Source organism: Piliocolobus tephrosceles, chromosome 8 (genome assembly GCF_002776525.5).
Source record: "Piliocolobus tephrosceles isolate RC106 chromosome 8, ASM277652v3, whole genome shotgun sequence".
NCBI classification, from domain to species: domain Eukaryota; kingdom Metazoa; phylum Chordata; class Mammalia; order Primates; family Cercopithecidae; genus Piliocolobus; species Piliocolobus tephrosceles.
The window spans coordinates 77,080,136-77,103,879 of NC_045441.1; the positions used below are offsets into that span (position 1 = coordinate 77,080,136).

General features: G+C 36.7%; 1 protein-coding gene across 1 annotated transcript in view; it reads right to left on the reverse strand.

Annotated features, from left to right (window-relative positions):
• PPP1R9A (protein phosphatase 1 regulatory subunit 9A) overlaps positions 1 to 23,744 on the reverse strand; it is a 403,588-nt gene that overhangs the window by 176,723 nt on the left and 203,121 nt on the right. Inside the window, exons 3-4 of the mRNA XM_023226677.3 lie at positions 15,903 to 16,035; positions 6,435 to 6,555 (exon numbers count right to left, since the gene is read on the reverse strand). Coding sequence (XP_023082445.2) covers positions 6,435 to 6,555; positions 15,903 to 16,035 — 254 coding nt within the window. The remainder of the gene's footprint in view (positions 1 to 6,434; positions 6,556 to 15,902; positions 16,036 to 23,744) is intronic.

Consider the following 23,744-nt stretch of genomic DNA (forward strand, 5'->3'; position numbering starts at 1 on the left):
TCCAAGACACATAATTGCCAGATTCACCAAAGTTGAAATGAAGGAAAAAATCTTAAGGGCAGCCAGAGAGAAAGGTCGGGTTACCCACAAAGGGAAGCCCATCAGACTGACAGCAGATCTCTCGGCAGAAACTCTACAAGCCAGAAGAGAGTGGGGGCCAATATTCAACGTTCTGAAAGAAAAGAATTTTCAACCCAGAATTTCATATCCAGCCAAACTAAGTTTCATAAGTGAAGGAGAAATAAAATTCTTTACAGATAAGCAAATGCTTAGAGATTTTGTCACCACCAGGCCTGCCTTACAAGAGACCCTGAAGGAAGCCCTAAACATGGAAAGGAACAACTGGTACCAGCCACTGCAAAAACATGCCAAAATGTAAAGACCATCGAGCCTAGGAAGAAACTGCATCAACTAATGAGCAAAATAACCAGTTAATATCATAATGGCAGGATCAAGATCACACATAACAATATTAACCTTAAATGTAAATGGACTAAATGCTCCAATTAAAAGACACAGACTGGCAAACTGGATAAAGAGTCAAGACCCATCAGTCTGCTGTCTTCAGGAGACCCATCTCACATGCAGAGACATACATAGGCTCAAAATAAAAGGATGGAGGAAGATCTACCAAGCAAATGGAGAACAAAAAAAAGCAGGGGTTGCAATCCTAGTCTCTGATAAAACAGACTTTAAACCATCAAAGATCAAAAGAGACAAAGAAGGCCATTACATTATGGTAAAGGGATCAATCCAACAGGAAGAGCTAACTATCCTAAATATATATGCACCTAATACAGGAGCACCCAGATTCATAAAGCAAGTCCTTAGACACTTACAAAGAGACTTAGACTCCCACACAATAATAATGGGAGACTTCAACACTCCACTGTCAACATTAGACAGATCAACGAGACAGAAAGTTAACAAGGATATCCAGGAATTGAACTCATCTCTGCACCAAGCGGACCTAATAGACATCTATAGAACTCTCCACCCCAAGTCAACAGAATATACATTCTTCTCAGCACCACATCACACTTATTCCAAAATTGACCCCATAATTGGAAGTAAAGCACTCCTCAGCAAATGTAAAAGAACAGAAATTATAACAAACTGTCTCTCTGACCACAGTGCAATCAAACTAGAACTCAGGACTAAGAAATTCAATCAAAACCGCTCAACTACATGGAAACTGAACAACCTGCTCCTGAATGACTACTGGGTACATAACGAAATGAAAGCAGAAATAAAGATGTTCTTTGAATCCAATGAGAACAAAGATACAACATACCAGAATCTCTGGGACACATTTAAAGCAGTATGTAGAGGGAAATTTATAGCACTAAGTGCCCACAAGAGAAAGCAGGAAAGATCTAAAATTGACACTCTAACATCACAATTAAAAGAACTAGAGAGGCAAGAGCAAACACATTCAAAAGCTAGCAGAAGGCAAGAAATAACTAAGATCAGAGCAGAACTGAAGGAGATAGAGACACAAAAAACCCTCCAAAAAATCAATGAATCCAGGAGTTGGTTTTTTGAAAAGATCAACAAAATTGACAGACTGCTAGCAAGATTAATAAAGAAGAAAAGAGAGAGGAATCAAATAGACGCAATAAAAAATGATAAAGGGGATATCACCACCGACCCCACAGAAATACAAACTACCATCAGAGAATACTATAAACACCTCTACGCAAATCAACTAGAAAATCTAGAAGAAATGGATAATTTCCTGGACACGTACACTCTTCCAAGACTAAACCAGGAAGAAGTTGAATCCCTGAATAGACCAATAGCAGCCTCTGAAATTGAGGCAACAATTAATAGCCTGCCCACCAAAAAAAGCCCAGGACCAGATGGATTCACAGCTGAATTCTACCAGAGGTACAAGGAGGAGCTGGTACCATTCCTTCTGAAACTATTCCAATCAATAGAAAAAGAGGGAATCCTCCCTAACTCTTTTTATGAGGCCAGCATCATCCTGATACCAAAGCCTGGCAGAGACACAACAAAGAAAGAGAATTTTAGACCAATCTCCCTGATGAACATCGATGCAAAAATCCTCAATAAAATACTGGCAAACCGGATTCAGCAGCACATCAAAAAGCTTATCCACCATGATCAAGTGGGCTTCATCCCTGGGATGCAAGGCTGGTTCAACATTCGCAAATCAATCAACGTAATCCAGCATATCAACAGAACCAAAGACAAGAACCACATGATTATCTCAATAGATGCAGAAAAGGCTTTTGACAAAATTCAACAGCCCTTCATGCTAAAAACGCTCAACAAATTCGGTATTGATGGAACGTACCTCAAAATAATAAGAGCTATTTATGACAAACCCACAGCTAATATCATACTGAATGGGCAAAAACTGGAAAAGTTCCCTTTGAAAACTGGCACAAGACAGGGATGCCCTCTCTCACCACTCCTATTCAACATAGTGTTGGAAGTTCTGGCTAGGGCAATCAGGCAAGAGAAAGAAATCAAGGGTATTCAGTTAGGAAAAGAGGAAGTCAAATTGTCCCTGTTTGCAGATGACATGATTGTGTATTTAGAAAACCCCATCGTCTCAGCCCAAAATCTTCTTAAGCTGATAAGCAACTTCAGCAAAGTCTCAGGATACAAAATTAATGTGCAAAAATCACAAGCATTCTTATACACCAGTAACAGACAAGCAGAGAGCCAAATCAGGAATGAACTTCCATTCACAATTGCTTCAAAGAGAATAAAATACCTAGGAATCCAACTTACAAGGGATGTAAAGGACCTCTTCAAGGAGAACTACAAACCACTGCTCAGTGAAATCAAAGAGGACACAAACAAATGGAAGAACATACCATGCTCATGGATAGGCAGAATCAATATTGTGAAAATGGCCATACTGCCCAAGGTAATTTATAGATTCAATGCCATCCCCATCAAGCTACCAATGAGTTTCTTCACAGAATTGGAAAAAACTGCTTTAAAGTTCATATGGAACCAAAAAAGAGCCCGTATTGCCAAGACAATCCTAAGTCAAAAGGACAAAGCCGGAGGCGTCACGCTACCTGACTTCAAACTATACTACAAGGCTACAGTAACCAAAACAGCATGGTACTGGTACCAAAACAGAGATATGGACCAATGGAACAGAACGGAGCCTTCAGAAATAATGCCACACATCTACAACCATCTGATATTTGACAAACCTGAGAAAAACAAGAAATGGGGAAAGGATTCCCTATTTAATAAATGGTGCTGGGAAAATTGGCTAGCCATAAGTAGAAAGCTGAAACTGGATCCTTTCCTTACTCCTTATACGAAGATTAATTCAAGATGGATTAGAGACTTAAATGTTAGACCTAATACCATAAAAACCCTAGAAGAAAATCTAGGTAGTACCATTCAGGACATAGGCATGGGCAAGGACTTCATGTCTAAAACACCAAAAGCAACGGCAGCAAAAGCCAAAATTGACAAATGGGATCTCATTAAACTAAAGAGCTTCTGCACAGCAAAAGAAACTACCATCAGAGTGAACAGGCAACCTACAGAATGGGAGAAAATTTTTGCAATCTACTCATCTGACAAAGGGCTCATTTCCAGAATCTACAAAGAACTCAAGCAAATATACAAGAAAAAAACAAACAACCCCATCCAAAAGTGGGGAAAGGATATGAACAGACATTTCTCAAAAGAAGACATTCATACAGCCAACAGACACATGAAAAAATGCTCATCATCACTGGCCATCAGAGAAATGCAAATCAAAACCACAATGAGATACCATCTCACACCAGTTAGAATGGCAATCATTAAAAAATCAGGAAACAATAGGTGTTGGAGAGGATGTGGAGAAATAGGAACACTTTTACACTGTTGGTGGGATTGTAAACTAGTTCAACCATTATGGAAAACAGTATGGCAATTCCTCAAGGATCTAGAACTAGATGTACCATATGACCCAGCCATCCCACTACTGGGTATATACCCAAAGGATTATAAATTATGCTACTACAAAGACACATGCACACGTATGTTTATTGCGGCACTATTCACAATAGCAAAGACTTGGAATCAACCCAAATGTCCATCAGTGACAGACTGGATTAAGAAAATGTGGCACATATACACCATGGAATACTATGCAGCCATAAAAAAGGATGAGTTTGCGTCCTTTGTAGAGACATGGATGCAGCTGGAAACCATCATTCTTAGCAAACTATCACAAGAAGAGAAAACCAAACACCGCATGTTCTCACTCATAGGTGGGAACTGAACAATGAGCTCACTTGGACTCGGGAAGGGGAACATCACACACTGGGGCCTATCATGGGGAGGGGGGAGGGGGGAGGGATTGCATTGGGGAGTTATACCTGATATAAATGATGAATTGATGGGTGCTGACGAGTTGATGGGTGCAGCACACCAACATGGCACATGTATACATATGTAACCTGCACGTTATGCACATGTACCCTAGAACTTAAAGTATAATAAAATAAAAATAAAAAAAAAAAAATAAAACAGAAACAACGGGCCAGGCGCAGTGGCTCGCACCTGTAATCCCAGCACTTCGGGAGGCCAAGGCAGGTGGATCTTGAGGTGACTTGAGGTCAGGAGTTCAAGGCCATCCTGAACAACATGGTAAAACCCTGTTTCCACTAAAAATACAAAAATTAGCTGGGCGTAGTGGTCCACGCCTGTGGTCCCAGCTACTCAGAAAGGTGAGGCAGGAGAATCACTTGAACCTGGGAAGTGGATGTTGCAGTGAGCAGAGATCATGCCATTGCACTCCAGCTTAGGCAACACAACGAGATGCCATCTCAAAAAAAAAAAAAAAAAAAAAAAAAAAAAGTGCTGCTCTGGGTCTCCTCAGAGATTCACAAATTCTTTCCAACATGCTTTATTATTTCCTGATAAGATGGTCAAATGATACATACTTAAACATAAAAAATTTAAAGCTATTCATTAAATGTACATAAAACAACATAATTATTTCTTTGAATTTAGCAGTCAGACATTTGGGTCTACTTTTATTATATTGCCAACTGCTATGGTTTGAATGTTATGTGTTGAAAACCATCCTTAATGCAACAGTGTTAAGAGGTGAGACCTTGAAAAGGTGATTAGGTCATAGGGCACTGCCCTCACAAGTAGATTAATGTCACTATCGTGGAAGTGGACTTATTTCCTTGGGAGTGGGTTTGTTATAAAAGCAAGTTTTGCTCTTCTTGCTCTCTCTTCCTTGGCCTTTGCACCTTTTACCATTGGATGACTCACCTGCAGGGTCCTCATCAGATGTGGCCCCTTAATCTTGGACTTCCCAGCCTCCAGAACCATGAGTCATATAAATTTCTATTCATTATAAATTACCCAGTCTCAGGTATTCTGCCACTGCAGCACAAAACAAACCAAGACACCACCTTCTTCTAGCCCCACCCTGATATATAAGAGCCAAGTATGAGGGTTAATCAAAATCTTGGTCCTAGATAGATAGATAGATAGATAGACAGACAGAGCTTGAGATTATGAAAGCTAAGACAAAACAGTGATTATCTGGATGCTCTGTTGTGTACTAGAATTATCCAAGGTGCAGACTGCCAGACCCCTCTACTGGAGATTTTAATTCTACTGGTTTAGGTGTACCCAAGAATCTGTGTTTTTACATAAATGTATTTGGAGAAACACTGACCTTCAGAATTACCAACAATACAGAATTAAAGTCCCTAACTTACCATATACCTGTTTCATTTTTTTTTCTCTCTCTTTTTTTTTTATTTTATTTTATTTTTTATTATACTTTAAGTTCTAGGGTACATGTGCATAACGTGCAGGTTACATATGTATACATGTGCCATGTTGGTGTGCTGCACCCACCAACTCGTCAGCACCCATCAATTCATCATTTATATCAGGTATAACTCCCCAATGCAATCCCTCCCCCCTCCCCCCTCCCCATGATAGGCCCCAGTGTGTGATGTTCCCCTTCCCGAGTCCAAGTGAGCTCATTGTTCAGTTCCCACCTATGAGTGAGAACATGTGGTCAAGAAGAGAAAACCTGTTTCATTTTTTAAGATGCCAGAACTACTATCATTTCTTTCAATATTTCTGAAGTGAAACTATGTGCTGACCTCCATAGTACACATTCTCAAGTATATACACCCATGTTGCTGCCCAGTTCCCACCAGATAGATATATGGATAAAGACAGGTATAGACTGATAGATCTACCCACTCATTTACCTAATATAAATTAAAGAAAGCAGATATTTTGCCTGCGTATCAGAAAATAATTTAAGTGTTTTAAGATTTCTCATATCTGAGAAACCTGAAATTCTGTCCTAAAAAATCAACAAACAAAAGCAAAAAGCTACAACTGAAGGAAACTTACAGGAAAGTTCCCTAAAGATTTTAAGTTATTAACAACAGTCCTTAATTTACCTGCCATCCCGTTGAGCAGCACCACCTTCTGTTACCGTCTTGACGAATATTCCCAGCTTTTCAAGTCCAGCATCTGCTCCAACACCCATTCCAATAATACTTATACCAAGACCATCCTCATCTATTAAAAAGAAAAAAAGGGGGAAGGTGAAACAACCTAAATTTTACACTAGTCTGCAATTAGCTGGTGAGAACTATTTGCTATGTCTAATTTTATTTTTCCTTATGGATAGGACAATAACATGCTTGCCTTAGCAGAATTATTTTCTAAGGTAGGCAGTAAGGGTATCTAATGAGATCCTCCAAAAGGCCCATGCATTTAGCATCATTTTACTACTACTATTGGTAATGCATTGTGGTATCAAGAAAAGGTAACAACTTTGTTATTGAACAGTCACTCTGTCTTAAAACCTAGATTCTCTAAATAATGCAATGAATTATTTTAGGCGTAAGAGTACACACATTCAAACATATAATTTTAAATAAATGTGATCACAACATATCTGGAATTCCTCCTTCATTTATATGGTCTTTTCTTCTTTACTTGTTTATTCATGTTAATAAGATAGTACATGTGGCTGGGCGCGGTGGCTCACGTCGGTAATCCCAGAACTTTGGGAGGCTGAGGCAGGTGGATAGCTTGAGGCCAGGAGTTCAAGACCAGCCTGGGCAACATGGTGAAAGCCTGTCTCTACTAAAAATACAAAAAGTTAGCTGGGTGTGGTGGCAGGCACCTGTAGTCCCAGCTACTCTGGAGGCTGAGGCAGGAGAATCGTTTGAACCCAGGAGGCGGAGGTTGCAGTGAGCAAAGATTGTGCCATTGCACTCCAGCCTGGGTACTAGAGTGAGACTCTGTCTCAAAAAAAAAAAAAAAAAAGATAGTGTGTGTATTTATTTGAGGACTTTCCTCTGTGCTTCTATACCCAAGAATACATACTCATCAACAACTATATTACATACATACATTCACTTAGACATATATGAATGTGTGTGTATATATGTAATATATATACACATGTATGTGTGTGTGTATATATATATATATAGCTTGTTTTTCCTTGTTATTTGCTTATACAAGTGAGATTATAACTACTTCTCTTTACAGCTTACTTTTTAAAAACCAATGAAGCATCTGGGCACAGTGGCTCACGTCTGTAATCCCATCACTTTGGGAGGCTGAGGTGGGAGGATCCCTTGAGCCCAGGAGTTCAAGACCAGCCTGGGCAACATGGTGAAATCCTGTCTCTACTACAAATAGAAAACTTAGCTGGGCATGGTGGGGCGCACCTGTAGTCCCAGCTGTTTGGGGGATGAGGTGGGAGGATCACCTGAGCTTGGGAGGCAGAGGTTGCAGTGAGCTGAGATCATGCCACTGCGCTCCACCATGGGCAACACAGCGAGACCCTGTCTAAAAAAAAGACAAAAAAATAAAAAATAAAAAAAGATATGTCATGGATATCAATGTCCTCAATGTTCATAGCTTTAAATTATTCTAATGACTGAATAATATTTCATGGTGAGATGGCATCATCATGTATCCAAACATTCTGTATTCATAGGTACTCACTTTTGTTTCCATTTTACTGGTCCTATGAACAATACTGCGTAACAGTGTTTTTTTTTTTTTTTTTTTTTTTTTTATTCACTTACAAATCACGTGTTTATCCATATTTCCATTTGTCCTTTCTGTGAATATATAAAAGATACACTATTTTGTGTGCCACATGTTTTAGTTAAAGTTCAAGGTTATTTTCTGATAGTCTCAAGTCTTTGTAATCATGCTTTACTAGTAGCATAAAAATACTAATTAATCAACAGCACTGGATTATTAAAGAGATACTGGTCCATATACTCAACAGAATGACACTTTTAAAAGACTTTTCAGCAATAACCTTTACTTTCTTAAGTATTTTTTCTTTTTTTCTTTCTTTTCTTTTTTTTCTGAGACAAGGTCTCACTCTGTTGGTCAGGCTGGAGTGTGGTGGCGTCATCATGGCTCATTGCAGCCTCAACTTCCTGGGTTCTGGTGATCTCCCACCTCAGCCTCCGAGATGCTGGGACTATATGCATGTGCCATTACATCTGGGCAATTTTTTGTATTTTTTTTGTACAGACAGGGTTTCATCATGTTGCCCAGGCTGGTCTCAAACTCTTGGGCTCAAGCAATCTCCTGCCTCAGCCTCCCAAAGTGCTGGGATTATGGATATGAGCCACCACACCCAGTCAGGATTCTTGTAATTAGTATTCTTTGGATGAAGGTTCATCTCATACATTATTACTTACCACCAACTTATGCCTGAAGTATTTCCAAGTACATCTGACAATCTTACATTTTTAGTCTATATACGTTTTAAAAGATGTCACTTGGCAAAAGTGTGATTTGTTTGCTCAGCTGTATGCTAAAGGAATCTTTACAGTGTTTCCCCTGGATGAGCTTCCTCATGCAAACCCCTGCTGAAGGCACTTCCACACTGATTCTAGGTATAGGTATCTCTTTAGTGTGAAAACTTTAATGTTGACTAACATAAATAATCTCTGAAGACTTTCCTCATTCATTACATTTAGAATGTTTATATACATGTGATTTCTCCTATTTATTCAAATTGTTTCTCTGGTATAAAGACTGATTTCATCAAGAGGATTTATCTTGTTAAAGACTTTTCTACATTCATTATAGTTTTAAAATTTCTCCACAGAATGAGATTTCTTGTGTACATGAAGGTTAGATGTGTGCTGAAGGCTCTCCGACACTGGTTACATGCACAGGGTTTTCCTCTCTCCCACCATGAATTCTCTTCTGTGTACAAGGTTAGCAGATGGCTGAATTCTTATTCACATTCATCACATTCATAGGGTTTCTCAAGAAAATGAATTTTTTTTCACACTGATGAAGGATGAATGATTGCTGAAAGCCTTCCCATAGTGTTTACATCCATGTACGTTTTTCCCCTCAGTGTATTGTTCTTGTGTTGTTTAAGAGATGATCAAAGTAGCCTCTTCCACGCTGAAAAATACCACAGAATTTCTCTCCTGTATGAAATCTCTGGTGTATGTATGTATTGGTATTCTTGCTGAATTCTTGCTCACTTTCATTACACTCACAGGGTTTCTCTTCATTATAACTTATCACATGTCAAACCAATGTAGAGCTGTGAGTCAAACTTTCCCACACTCGTTACTGTACAAAGGGCTCCTCTCAAATGTGAACTCTCCATACTGTCACACCATTAAATAATTTCTTCCTGCAACTATCTTGAGTGAAAATTACTTCTTGGTTTCTAAATCCATTTTCTCTGCCTAGACTCACGTCTTGGTAGAATTCTCTTTCTTCCTTCCATTGCTCCTCTCATTGCTTTTAACTGGAAAATTACTCAGATCTGCAGAGCTGAAAATCCAGTTGCAGAAAAAGCAATATTATCTTAAGCCATCCTCAATTCTAATGCAAATTACCTACAAGGACAACATGATGACTGAAGGGCAATACAAGAAAGAGCACAATCAACGCACAGAGACCAGAAGACTGATGTTCTCCAGCAACTTATTTATGTACAGCTTTCTCTAAGACGAGTGAAGTCTGGAACCTCATCCTTAAAGGCCACTTACTACTCCTGTGGCTGCCCCATCAAGAACCCAGCTGCACCCTGTCTTCCTCTCTATACATTCCTAGGAACAAGCAAAGCACTAAGGCAAAACAGCCATAAAATGATGGCAAAGTCAGTGGGACTATGTCATTGTGGAAGACACTATTGTCATACTATGGAGCCCAAAGCTTATTTTCTAACTTCTGGTTTCCCATTTTGGGTAAGCCTCTTCTGCCACAAGCCTAGATGATACATGCAATCATGTGAATTTTCTTTACGACATCTTCAATATGTTATTATTTAACCCATGTAGAGTTATTTATTTTTTACCTATGCTATAATGAAGGTGTCCAACTTTAGACTCTTCCAGATAGATGCTCAGTTATGCAAGAACAATTTATAAAGCACACAATTACTTCTAAGCTGAAATATCATGGGTGTCATATATTAAATTCTCACACATACTAACATCTTTTTCTGGATTTTCTATTTTGTTCCAGTGATCAACTGCCATTTGAATACAATTTGTTCTGATTACAAAAGCTTTACATTATATTTAGATATGTGGTAAATTAAGTCATTCATATTCTTTTTCACACTTAAGTCTGCATTTCTCCAGACTTAAATTTTACCAAAAAAATGTAATACTGGTTTTTGCAATTCTCCTCTCCCAACCCAACTTTGTTGGCAGTTCTATTTGGAGTCTTCTCATCCAAGAATATGGTTACAATTTGCTTTCAAATTGAAATGTCTTTCAAAAAGATGTTATTACTTTATTTAGATAAATTCCATGTTTTTCTTAGTAATAAATATTTTGTTGTTTTGGTTCTACTGCAAATCAAATATTTTTCTTATTTTCATTTCTAAATTCTTAATGTGATTACATGGAAAAAATGATTTTTATACATATCTTGGATGTAACCTCTTCCTCCACAAATTATTTTACTAAATTTAATATTTTAAATTAGAATTGATTTGGTTTTCTAGATATATATGGATATGAATATATCAGCAAAAGGTGATGCTTTTCATCTTTTATTTGCTGTTATTTATACTGGTCATTTCATTTAAAGGGCATTACAAATTTGATTTCTGGTTTTAATTAAAATATCTTTAGTGTTTACTCAATTTAGAAATAGAATTCTGTTCGTATTGCAGATTTACAGTTTGCATAAATTTAGGCAGCTTCCATCATGTGATAATTTACAGAGTCTTTCAAGTAGTAAATGTTACCAAACTGACATCTTTTCATATCAATTTGACATGAAATTTTAAAAATTTAACGGCTTTTCCTTGAAATTTTATGTGGATAAATCTCTGAATAATGAACCATTCTGGATCCTTGCATCTAAAACCCCATTTGATCTTAATGAGTCTTTCTTTCTTTCTTTCTTTCTTTCTTTTTTGAGACAGAGTCTCGTTCTGTCGTCCAGGCTGGAGTGCAGTGGCGCGATCTCGGCTCACTGCAACCTCCACTTCCTGGGTTCAAGCGATTTTCCTGCTTCAACCTCCTGAGTAGCTGGGACTACAGGTGCATGCCATCAAGCCCGGCTAATTTTTTGTATTTTTAGTAGAGATGAGGTTTCATGTGTTAGCCAGGATGGTCTCAACCTCCTGATTTCGTGATCTGCCCACCTCGGCCTCCCAAAGTGCTGGGATTAGAGGCATGAGCCACCATACCTGGCCTTTTCTCTTTAACTATTTCTTTATTTGACATTTTATTTCATTTAGAATTTTAAAATATATATTCACAATTGTAGTTGTACCATAGCAATCTTTTTTGTAGTACATTAGTTTTGGATGTAAACTTATATGGTATTTCAATGAAATGAAGAGTTTTCCTTCATCATCTACGATCTAAAATAGTTTAAATAATACTGGCTTTATGTGTTCTTTAAAGGTACAATAGAATCATCCAGTTCTGATGACATTTTAATGTTTTATCTTTAGTTGCCATTCTCGTTTCTTCTATGGCAATTAGTCTATTTTATTAAAGTTGATTCTGGTAATTCAAATTTTGTTAGGACATAAATTATTTCTGGGCATTCACCTCATTTGACAAAGAAATGCAGTGACTGATCTTTTCTAGTAACACTATATATTTGTCTTCTATTCCTAGTTTGCATAAATTTGCTCTCAATTTTCACCACTCAGTATTATGATCGATATATTTTATAGATGTATTCAATGAAAAGGATTTGTATTACCTTATTTTATTAGATTTTCCTTTCTATGTTATTAATATTGTTTTTACATATACTACTCTTCCTTGCTAGTTTGTTTATTTGGTTTACTTTTTCTGATTTCTAAGATAGGCCCGTTGTTTACTTCTTAAATTTTTTTATTTTAAAGAAAGAAATCAAGGATATAGCTTTTCTTCTGAGTAAAGGTTTTGCTGTGTGCTACAGACTTTCTAAGTTTAATCCTTTCCAAGATGGTTTGGGATATGAGTTTTAATTTTCTCTTCAATCAAATATCTACCTAGGAATGTATTATGATGTAATTTCCAAATTCTCATATTAAAGGAACTTTTAAAATTTTTTCCAAAGGATAAAACTTTTTCTCTTAAATACAGCTTGAAATAGAGTTCATTATATTAACCCACTCCTTGATTTTTGTTTTCTGTCCATAAATTTGTCCAGTTCTGAAAGAAATATATTGAAATCTCCAATAATTGTATTTGATTTGGTTATCTTCTAGTTTGATTTATCTAGTTTAGTTTTTTGTACGAAATATGGCAATATACAAATGAGTTTAAGCAAATATTTATCTACAAAACATTATGTTCAAACAATAAAAATAAAACAAACATCCATGTACAAAGACACAGAATATTACCGACATCATAAAAGCCCACTATATATCCCTCCCTGACTCTTTCCTCAGTGACCATTATACTAAACATTATGTTATTCATTGCCTACTTTTTAATACTACTTTTTAAAAGCTACTCATTTGTGTATTCCAAAACAGTATGTTATTTAATTTTCTTGGTTTGAAATGTAAGTAAATGCAATTATATTACACTAAATGTCTTCTTCTGTGGTTTGCTATTTTTTTCTTTCCCTCAATAACATGTTAAGAATCATACATACTACTGCATGAACTGTAGCACCTCCACTTTCACTGCTGAGTAATATTTTATTGCCTAGGTATGCTACAATTTATAGACCCTTTCTACCACTGATGAATATTTGGATTGTTCTCATTTTTTTGCTACTACTAAAATAAGTAATATGATGGCCCAGTTGTGTTTGTATGGCCCATGGGCTAAGAATGGCTTTTACATTTAAAAATGTATGAAAAATGTAAGCATTACTCTTTAATTCACTTTAACCCCAAATGAAAGTGTCTTTTAACAGGAGTAATCTGTCAGTCATGTTTGATGTAATATGACTAGTATTCTTCACACTTTTTCATTTAAGCAATTGTATGTTTAATACTTAATAGTTTTCACCTCTTTTTTCCTTGCCTTTGCTGTTTTGAACAAGCTGCTCTTTGTTTCCCTCCCTCCCTGCTAAACTGGACAGTAAACTACTCAGATAAAGTATGTAGGCAATGTGTTCTTTAAATCCTTAGATAGCAGCAGATGTCTTTCTTTCACCAGGATGGATATGGAATTCTTGGATCACCATCCTTTTTACCCTCAGTGGCATATAAAATTATTTCTACATCTCCCTGCTTCTAGTGTTGCAGTCTGATGCTAGTCTAATTATTTTGCCTTTGCAAGTATCTTTGCTTGTTTGTTTGCTTGGGTACTTTTTGGCCTGAAATTTTTTAAGATTTTTCACTTTACCTTTGAACATTAGGATTTTTTCCCAGGCTATGCCTCAGTGTGGGATCAGTTTGGGGTTATTCAGCCTTCTCACTCACAAATGGATACGCTCTTCCTGATATATGCCTCAGATCTTTTTTTTTAAGCACAAGAAATTTTTCTTCTATGATTATTATTAGTCTATCCTTCTCCATTGTCATTTTTCCCTTCTGTTGCCTACAACTTATATATTGGGGCTCTTTCATGACTTTTCTTGGATTTTTGCTCTGTCATTTGAGAATTCTTTCTGGAACATCTCTTAAACGTCATCTTCTAGATTGCCAACTTAAGTCTCAACAACAATTAACCTTTTCAATTCTCCTGGTGAAATTTTTCATTTCAAAATCAAGTAATTTGTTCTTGTTGCTAAGTTGTTCAATAATGTCTTTTTAAAAATCTTTATAGATTCAGGGGAGTACATGTCCAGGTGTGGTATATGGATATATTGCATATTGGTGAGGTCTGGACTTTTATTGTAACCTTTACCTGAATAGTTCACACTGTACGACAAGTTGTTATTTGTCAAGCCCCATCCCCCTCCCACCCTGGTAACCTTTTGGAGTCCCCAGTGTGTATTACTCTGCTCTGTATGTTGATGTGTACCCATTGTTTAGCTCCCACTTATAAGTGAGAACATGCAGCAAATAATTTTGTGTTTCTGAGTTATTTCATGTAGGGATAATGGCCTCCAGCTCCAACCATGTTGCTGCAAAAGACATGATTTCATTCTTTCTTATAGCTGCACAGTAGTCCATAGTGTATATATGCTCCATTTTCTTTATCCAGTCATCTATTGATGAATACTTAGGTTGATTCCATGACTTTGCTATTTCCAAGACTATTTCCATTTAATAGTGCTCTGTTAAACATACAAGTCTCTTTTTGGTATCATTTCTTTTCCTTTGGGTAGATATTCAGTAGTGGGAGTGCTTGGTCAAATGATAGTTCTATTTTCAATTATTTGAGAAATCTCCACACTGTTTTCCAGAGATTATACTGATTTACATTCCGCCAACAGTATCTAAGCATTTCCTCTTCTCTGCATCCTCACCAACATCTGCTGTTTTTGACTTATTAGTAATAGCCATTCTGACTGGTGTGACATGGTGTCTCATTGTGGTTTTGATTTCCATTTCTCTGATGATTAGCGATGTGGAGTGTTTTTTCATGTTTGTTGGCTGCTCATAAGTCTTCTTTTAAGAAATATCTGTTCGTGTCCTTTGCCCACTTATTAATGGGTTTCTTTTTTTGTTGTTGTTGTTGAGTATTTGAGTTCCTCATAGATTCTGAATATTAGTCCTTTGTTAGAGGCATCATTTGCAAATGTCTTTTTTTAAACCATGCTTGAATATCCTTGGGTAGGTTTTTGTTTCTTTTTTTCTTGTTATTCAAGTTATCATGTGTTTGTTCTACTCTTTTGTTTTCAAAGATCTCTCAGAGGTGTTATTTCTCCGTTCACTGAGTGACAGTTCAGTTCTTGGGTGTCCATCTTACATCTTACATAGCAATCTCTGATCCCATGGGTCAGCAGTAACTACAGTCAGCAGGGTGTTAGTCCAGGGAGAGAAATCAGAAGGAAGCCTTTCTGCTCCCTCTTCTCCCTGCTCGCTTTCAACCTTCTCCCCTCAGAGATGGAGAGGATGTAGCCCTACTATTAAAATTTCCCTGGATTCTACTGCCTTCATTAAAAATCTCCATAATTTTCCAAATATCCACCAAAACAAAAGAAAACAACCATTTGCCCCAAGCTCTCGTATACCAGCTCTTTCTGGGCTCTCAGCTGTAGCAGCCCTTTCCAGGAATACCAACAAAGCATTAGGCCTCACTCATACCTCCCTGGTCCTAACCACCATCCCAGCCAGCTAAGATAGATGGGTTTCAGTTGGGAGTAAAACTTTCAATCCACCATCTACTCAGAATCCATATCAACTATTTTTGAAACTTAATACATAAGATCCTCTGTGAGAATTAAAATTTTATCCAATCCTTAGAAAAAAGGCTACACTTTGGAAAAATAATTCTGTATTATTAACATAGCAACATAATGATATTAACACTGTAGCACTCACGAACCTTTCTCTAGTTCCACTGGGAAAAGTTCCAGCTTTTCTACACGTTTTTCAAGTTCATACTCAGCTGAAGCAGCCACAGGGTCAACTTCATCATTTCTCCTGTCATAGTCTTCATTGGAGTATGTGTTGAAAACCTGTAATAAGAGGCCAACAAGATGATAATATAGAAAAAAAGAAACTGCCAAGTATCCCAAACTATGTAAGTTTAAACATTCACGTGATGAATTTCTTCTAAACAACTGTTTTGTCTTTAAAATCAATTGGGATGTTAAGAAAAGGAAAATTGAGTCAGTATAAAAGTAACTTACTAATTTTTAAAATGTATAAGTGATAGTACCACTTTTAAGAGACAAAGTAGCCACAGAACACATTATGTGAATAGCAATATTTATCGCCTTTTATAGAATCAGAATATACCATATTAGCTGCAACGCTCTGCTGTTTCCCAATAAAACTAAGGTAAAGCATCTGGAAGCTACCTAAGCAAATAACCAAACTAAACCTCTAGCCCTGAAGTAGCAGTGTGCCAGTATTATCATGCTATCTCAATCACAGGATCGCTGAACCTGATCTCCATTCTAACGCTGTCCTGGGCTCTTGTTTGTCATCCCTCATTTTACTTGCATATACATTTAAATTAAATCATCATTGAAACTTTCTATGAAATTATTATGAAAATATCACTCAAGAGCTGTACAGCAAACAGGATATTGACAGCTGTTTATTTCTTACCTACATCATTTAAAAGACAACTAAATGTGGCCTTCAGATATAGCCATAAGAAACTTGATTGTCCTTATTTCTGCTGAAATGTTTACCTTAAAAGGAACTGAAGTAGTTGTCCAACCCCTCTCTTAATACAGGAAGAAATATATGAAAGAAATACATGTATAATTCAGCAAGTCCAATTATTATACATAACAAACACTGGCATTTTCAATTAAATTCAATAATTATTATGCATCTAAACTGTGTCTAAAGAAACTGTGTCCTCTCAAAAATTGTACAGTCTAGGATTAGCCTTTAAAATAATATTTATAAAAAGATACAGTAAAAACAGAAGGCAGAACAGAAGGCCAAAGATTAAAGAAATTATGTCTATTTCCTACAAAGCTGGCCCTGCTGGTCTATGGACACTTTACATTTATCTTATTGGAAAACAAGTAATTCCTATATTCTACATATGGTAACTTATAAACCAAGAATACATATGCATATATAGGAGTAGATGTAATGTGGCTCCTAATGGTATATGCTTTTCAAAATAGTGTGATTTGTAGGATTTGTACCTGAGTGGGTACTGTTTTTCCTCCTGACTTTCAACATGTTTTCATATCCTCGTGTCACTTGGATCCCTCTTCGGTCTCTACCATGTTTCTCTACCATAGTCAACCTTATGGCATCAAAATGCACATTTCCATAGTATGGGGTTGGTGCTTTTATTTCTCTTTTCACAATATTTCATAAATATTAGCATGTTTCCCATGCTAATACTTCTCTTTTTCTTTTCTTCTTTTTCTTTTTTTCTTTTTTCTTTTCATTGAGACAGGGTCTTACTCTGCATTCTAAGCTGGAGTGCAGTGGTAGGTTCACTGTAGCTTCTACTTTTTGGGCTCAAGTAATTCTCGTACTGTAGCCTCCTGAGTAGCTACGATTACAGGCACATGCCATCATACTCAGCTAAATTTTAAAATTTTTTGTAGCGGCGATGTCTCACTATATTGCCCAGGCTGGTCTTGAATTCCCAGGCTCAAGCAATCCTCCCATCTTGGCCTCCCAAAGTGCTGGGATTACCAGCTTAAGCCCCTACACCTGGCCTAATATTCTTTTCAAATTGTCATACTTATAACTTTCTCTTAGACAGCTCTTTTGATCTTTCACTTCCTTTTATATTTTTTAGTAATTGCTTATTCACATTTATTCATTCAACAATATTTTACAGTTCTAAACTCATGCTTGACATCGTGCTAGGTACTGGAGAAGGTATGGTTTCTAGTAGCTTACAGTTTATAATGTGGTAACTGATATAAAAGTAGAATATACCAACTATTTTTTTTTAATTTTCCTGAGAAACTAAAGAATTTTGTGAAGGCAAAGATACTTGACCCGAGTCTTGAAGAATAAACAGAAATTCACATATTTGAGTGTGGAAGAGAAGGAATGTATATTTCAAATATAAGACCCTAGACCAAAATATATATACACACACATACACATATCTATAGTTTTTTGGAAAACATTGATAGTTGAGTATACTGCAATGGAAAATGCCTATAGGAGCAAGCTTTACACACAAAATAAGAGTTAGCTGGATCTGGGTCTCATGCGTCCTGGAAGTCACTGGCAGATATGACTGGAAATTATTCATTAATATTTACCACATCTCTACTTCTGCTAATAGGTCCAGGTTTATGACTGCAAAACAGTGGTTTAAATAGTATTCATTCTGGAACATTGCTCAATTTCACTAGTACTACTAGGTAAATAAACATGTATATGTGTGCCTATATATAAAGTAAGTATGAAAGAACTGTTTCAAATAAATAACTCCTTCCCCACAATTTTTTTTTTTTTTTAAGGAATCCAAACACTCTGATATCAAAATGTTCTTCCCTGTTTGGGCTAGTTTATAAAGTTCATTTGAGGGTACTCTGAAATTAAATAAAACAAACCTAAAACAGTAGGACTGCATATTGGAAAATGATAATGTGTATAATTTTTGAGACATCTAGCAATGAGATGACTATGCCACCATTTCATTCTTTAATCTCAGCACTTTAGGAGGCTAAGGTGGACAGATCATGAGGTCAGAAGATCGAGACCATCCTAGCTAACACAGTGAAACCCCATCTCTACTAAAACCACAAAAAATTAGCCGGGCGAGGTGGCGGGTGCCTGTAGTCCCAGCTACTAGGGAGGCTGAGGCAGGAGAATGACGTGAACCTGGGAGGCGGAGCTTGCAGTAAGCTGAGATCCCGCCACCGCACTCCAGCCTGGGTGACAGAGCGTGACTCCATCTCAAAAAAAAAAAGAAAGAAAATAAATAATGTAATATACTCTTCATCTTCAGCTTACTCATAGTCTTATAAATTAAGTAGGCATGCAGAAAATGCTGCAAATTGTTGAAAAAGAAAAGCCAGAAGTAGTTATTTGTAGACTAAACAATTGATTACTTGGAAAATCCAAGAGCTTTAACAGAAAAACTATTAGAACTAATAACAGTTCAGTAAAGTGATATAACTTTTAAAACTCAATACCTATATACAAAAACAATTTAGAAAATACAACAAAATGATCAAAAGAATGCTTAGTAATTACCAGCCATAAATATACAAGAATTTTTCTCTCTATAAAACTAAGTGATGAGTACAAAAAGCCCTGGAGAACGTGAAATGCCATATTATTTTCCAGGATTAAAATCCTTAATATTATGAAGACATCCACATTCCTAAATAACTGTAAATATCAGTTTACCCTAAGTTAATTTATGAATCCAGGGCAATAAAAAAATAAAATCCTACCTACATTTTTCATGGAAACTAACAAGCAGTTTGAAAAAGAATAAGGATAGAATCAGGCCCTAGTGGATATCAAAACACATAATAAAACTTCACTTATTAAGGCAATGTAGTTTGAGCTCTGGGATACATTCATTTTTATATTCTATTCTGTTCCACTCCTCTTCTTTTCTATTCAAATTAGAGTGGTCTATTCAATAAATTATGAAAAGAATTAGATATCTACCGGAAAAACATTCCTACTTATATCACGAAGAAAAATACAATTCAGAACAAAAATAAATACATATATAAAGAATGCCAAAAGAAAATTTGGGACAATGTTTAGCTAACAGGTTAGAAAGAAATTCACAGATCCTAGAAGTTCTAAAGGAAATAAATAATTTGATTAAAAACGAAGGCTAAAAACTTCTAAGCACTAAAATATACCATAATGAAGTTATAACTCACAGATTAGGAGAAAATATGACCAAATATTTAGATGAAACGTGAATACTGCTAATTTATAAAGGGCTTTATCAACTCAAACAATTGCGTGTATAAGTAGGTAAAGGAAATCGAGAATTGAACAAAGAAGAAATACTAATGTCCAATAAATGATGTAAAGATGCTCAGCTTTATTAAAAATTAAGCAAATGCAAATTAAAACAAGGATATACTATGCATTCATCCATAAGAATAGATTGTTTTAAAAGACTACCACATCCAGGCAGGGTGCAGTGGCTCACGCCTGTAGTCCCAGCACTTCGGGAGATCTAGGAGGGCGGATCACTTGAGGTCAGGGGCTCGAAACTAGTCTGGCCAACATGGCGAAACCCCATCTCTCCTAAAAATACAACAATTAACCAGGCATAGTGGCATGTACCTCGGGAGGCTGTGGCAGAACTGCTTGAACCTGGGAGGCAGGGGTTGCAGTGAGCCAAAATCATGCCATTGCACTCAAGTCTGGGTGACATAATGAGACTCTTAAAAAAAAAAAACGACTACAACATCCAGTGTTTGTGAGCATATAAAAAAAAAGGATACTCTTGAAGAGGAAAGCACAGTTAGAAAGTAGTTATCAGTATTTTAAATGTAAATGTCTTTGACATAATAATGTCACATCTGTGTTTACAGAAATACTTGCAAATGTGTACAAAGATGTATTTGCAAAGAGGTTCATTACAGCACTATCTGTAATAGCCCAAAGCAGGAAATTGCCTAATTGTCCACCAGTAGAGAAAATGGCTTGCTAAATTATGATATATACAAATATGTAATTCAATGCAGTGACTGAAGAGATGTATATCTCTCTACTGACATGGAGGACCCCGAGATACATATATCATTAAGCCAAAGAGCATGATGCAGATACAGAAAAAGATATTCCCAATTCATATGATCTCCAATTGGTATGGTCCCAATTTTAACCTAATTTAAAGTCCCCTAAATTCCCTAGTTATGTAGCACTTGCCAAGTTGTAAAACCATGCTAAGCCTCAGTCTCCTTATTTACAAAATGGTTATTATAATAACAATGCCTATCCCCATAAGAGTATTATGAAAATAAAATGAAATAGTTCTTGTAATTATGCTCAATGAGGGGAGAGGAAAAGCTTTCCCAGGGTAATACGAGGGATAATATTTACCCTGATACCTACTATTCACATCATACTTTTGTAAAATTAAATTTAAAAACATTTTTAATAGAGATAGGGTCTCACCATATTGCACAGGCTAGTCTTGATCTCTTGGCCTCAAATGATCCTCCCACCTTGGTCTCCCAAAGTACTGGGATTATAGGCATGAGCCCAGCCTCATATTCTCTTTCATAAACATGTTTTGAATATATCACTCACTGGGATGTTTAATGTCCTTTAAGCAAAAATCTGCATAACTGACTTAGTATTAGAACATAGATTAGGCTGCCAAAATCCCCACCTATGTCCAGAGCAATGCATTGTCATTACACAATGCCTCACGGCCTGCCAGGCTTTCTGTTTTTTTTCTGACCAGGAAGCCCTTTCATCTACATGATCTTGATTCTTTCCATTTTCTTACAATATTTCTATTATTTTTATTTATGTTAACCTTAATTGCTCTACAAAAATATGGATAATTAATCAAATAATAATCAGAGCATGACTCCTTCTGGTATTCCAGCAACACAAAAAACTCTAAAGGCCAACAGCATTCTGGGCCCAAATGTTCAACACCATCAAGACATATGTATTTTTGTAGTTCAAGCACCTTCACATTGTTCCTGTTTTATGTCACTGAGAAAAGTAAACAAAGGATGTTTAAATTTAAGACTTCTTGTTTCAGAGCCAACAAGCAATATTCTGGTTCCTGGATCAAAGGAAACAAAACAAGACCTCATCCACTGCTTCACAGCAGAGACAGGCTTTCAGGGGTAACAAGTTTACAAACACAGTTAGCAAGGACATTTCTGAACGAACAACTCAAGGCTATGAAAAGCAAATAAAGTAAAAATTAGCTTGTTATAAGATTTCAACTAGAATCATTATCTTATATACATTTTCAGTAGTTTAAACTGCAACACTTTTTCAAAACAGCAGCAATACATTTTCAACAATAAGAAAAAGACGTATTTCCTTCACTTCTTTATGACACATTTTCTTTAATCAATGCAGGTCTAAAGAAATTCAGCATTTTCTTGAAATACTGACTGGAAGGAATCTCCCACGATGCTTCCACAAGGTCTCAGTTCAGGCCATGGCCCAGGTTCTGTAAAATCTTCCTGACACATCAAAGATGAAAAATGTTCCAGGTCCTAGCACGCTGAGTTTCAGATGATGGCTTGGCAAAGTGTACTACTGGATATAAGCCAAACATTCACATGCTTCCACAAACAGGCTACACTCATCACAAGCTTCCTTGGCAGAACCCTGACTCACCTTCACATGATTTCAGTGGCTCTGCAAAATAAGCTCTAAATTGAAACTAACAATAAGCATGGAGAAGATAGCCACATATTAACATTCCAAAAACCACTTTGGCAATCCTCACAAAGGAGAATTCTAATAGCTTTAGAGCAATGTATAATCTCAACTTTCCTTTTCTTCCCCCAAATTAAGGCTAGTTCACTGATCGACAATAGGAAGAATTATCTAGTGTATTGATTGCCCAGTGTGTGCCCGGGAGTATGTTAGGAGTAAGCCAAACTGGAGTTTATAATCATCAGACAATTTAGGGTAAACACTGGTAGTCTCCAAAGATCTAAACAGCTGAGGGCTTTATAGCCTATTCCTCTACAATCTTACAACATAAGGAGTATGTTACAATGAAAAGAAATTTCAAACTAAATTCTGCTGCATGTAAAAACATTGCTTAACTGGAAGGTGCAAAAAACAGACTCATAAAACTCTGTAAAATCCCAGATTTCTGTCCTTAAAGTCATTTTGAAAAGTAGCCTGTGTGAAAGGTTTACTTAAAGCACTTGCGACTACATTCTGTAGTAGGATGCATTTAACATTCTAAGTGGATCACTCACAAGAATCTTACACACCACAAAACAGGATCAAATGGAGTACTGGTTAGGTATTACTCCAAAAGTTGTTAATTTGCCACCCTCGCCTGACCCAAAGTCTAGTTACAGAAAATATTTCTAAGGCTAACCCATGTATCTTCAACATCATTCATTTCACCAATTATTTGTAACATACTTAACATTAATACCCTGTCTTGTGTAGATTTAAAGTACCAATATCTGGGTGCAGGCTTCTAATCAGTGTCTTTCAAATAATAACTTACTAATCCTAGTGTCTGGATTCATGACTGAAATACCTAGAAAGCTAAAGGGTCCTAAAACAAAGTCACTCCCATGAATAGTATGTTATATATGCTAAAGTACTTTAACTTATAGACAATATGACACTTGACACAAATTATCTCTCTTTACCAACCAATCTAGGGAGTAAGGCAGAAAAGGGTAAAGAGAGTTCCCACGGTTTTTCATATTTTAGTGTTTCCACGGATTACTAAAGAACAAGAAGTTGGGCCGGGCGCGGTGGCTCACGCCAGTAATCCTTGCACTTTGGGAGGCCGAGGCGGGCGGATCACGAGGTCAGGAGATCGAGACCATCCTGGCTAACACAGTGAAACCCCGTCTCTACTAAAAATACAAAAAAATTAGCCGGGTGTGGTGGCGGGTGCCTGTAGTCCCAGCTACTCTGGAGGCTGAGGCGGAAGAATGGCGTGAACCCGGGAGGCGGAGCTTGCAGTGAGCCGAGATCGCGCCATGGCACTTCAGACTCCAGCCTGGGCAACAGAGCGAGATTCTGTCTCAAAAAAAAAAAAAAAAAAAAAAAAGAAGAAGAAGAAGAA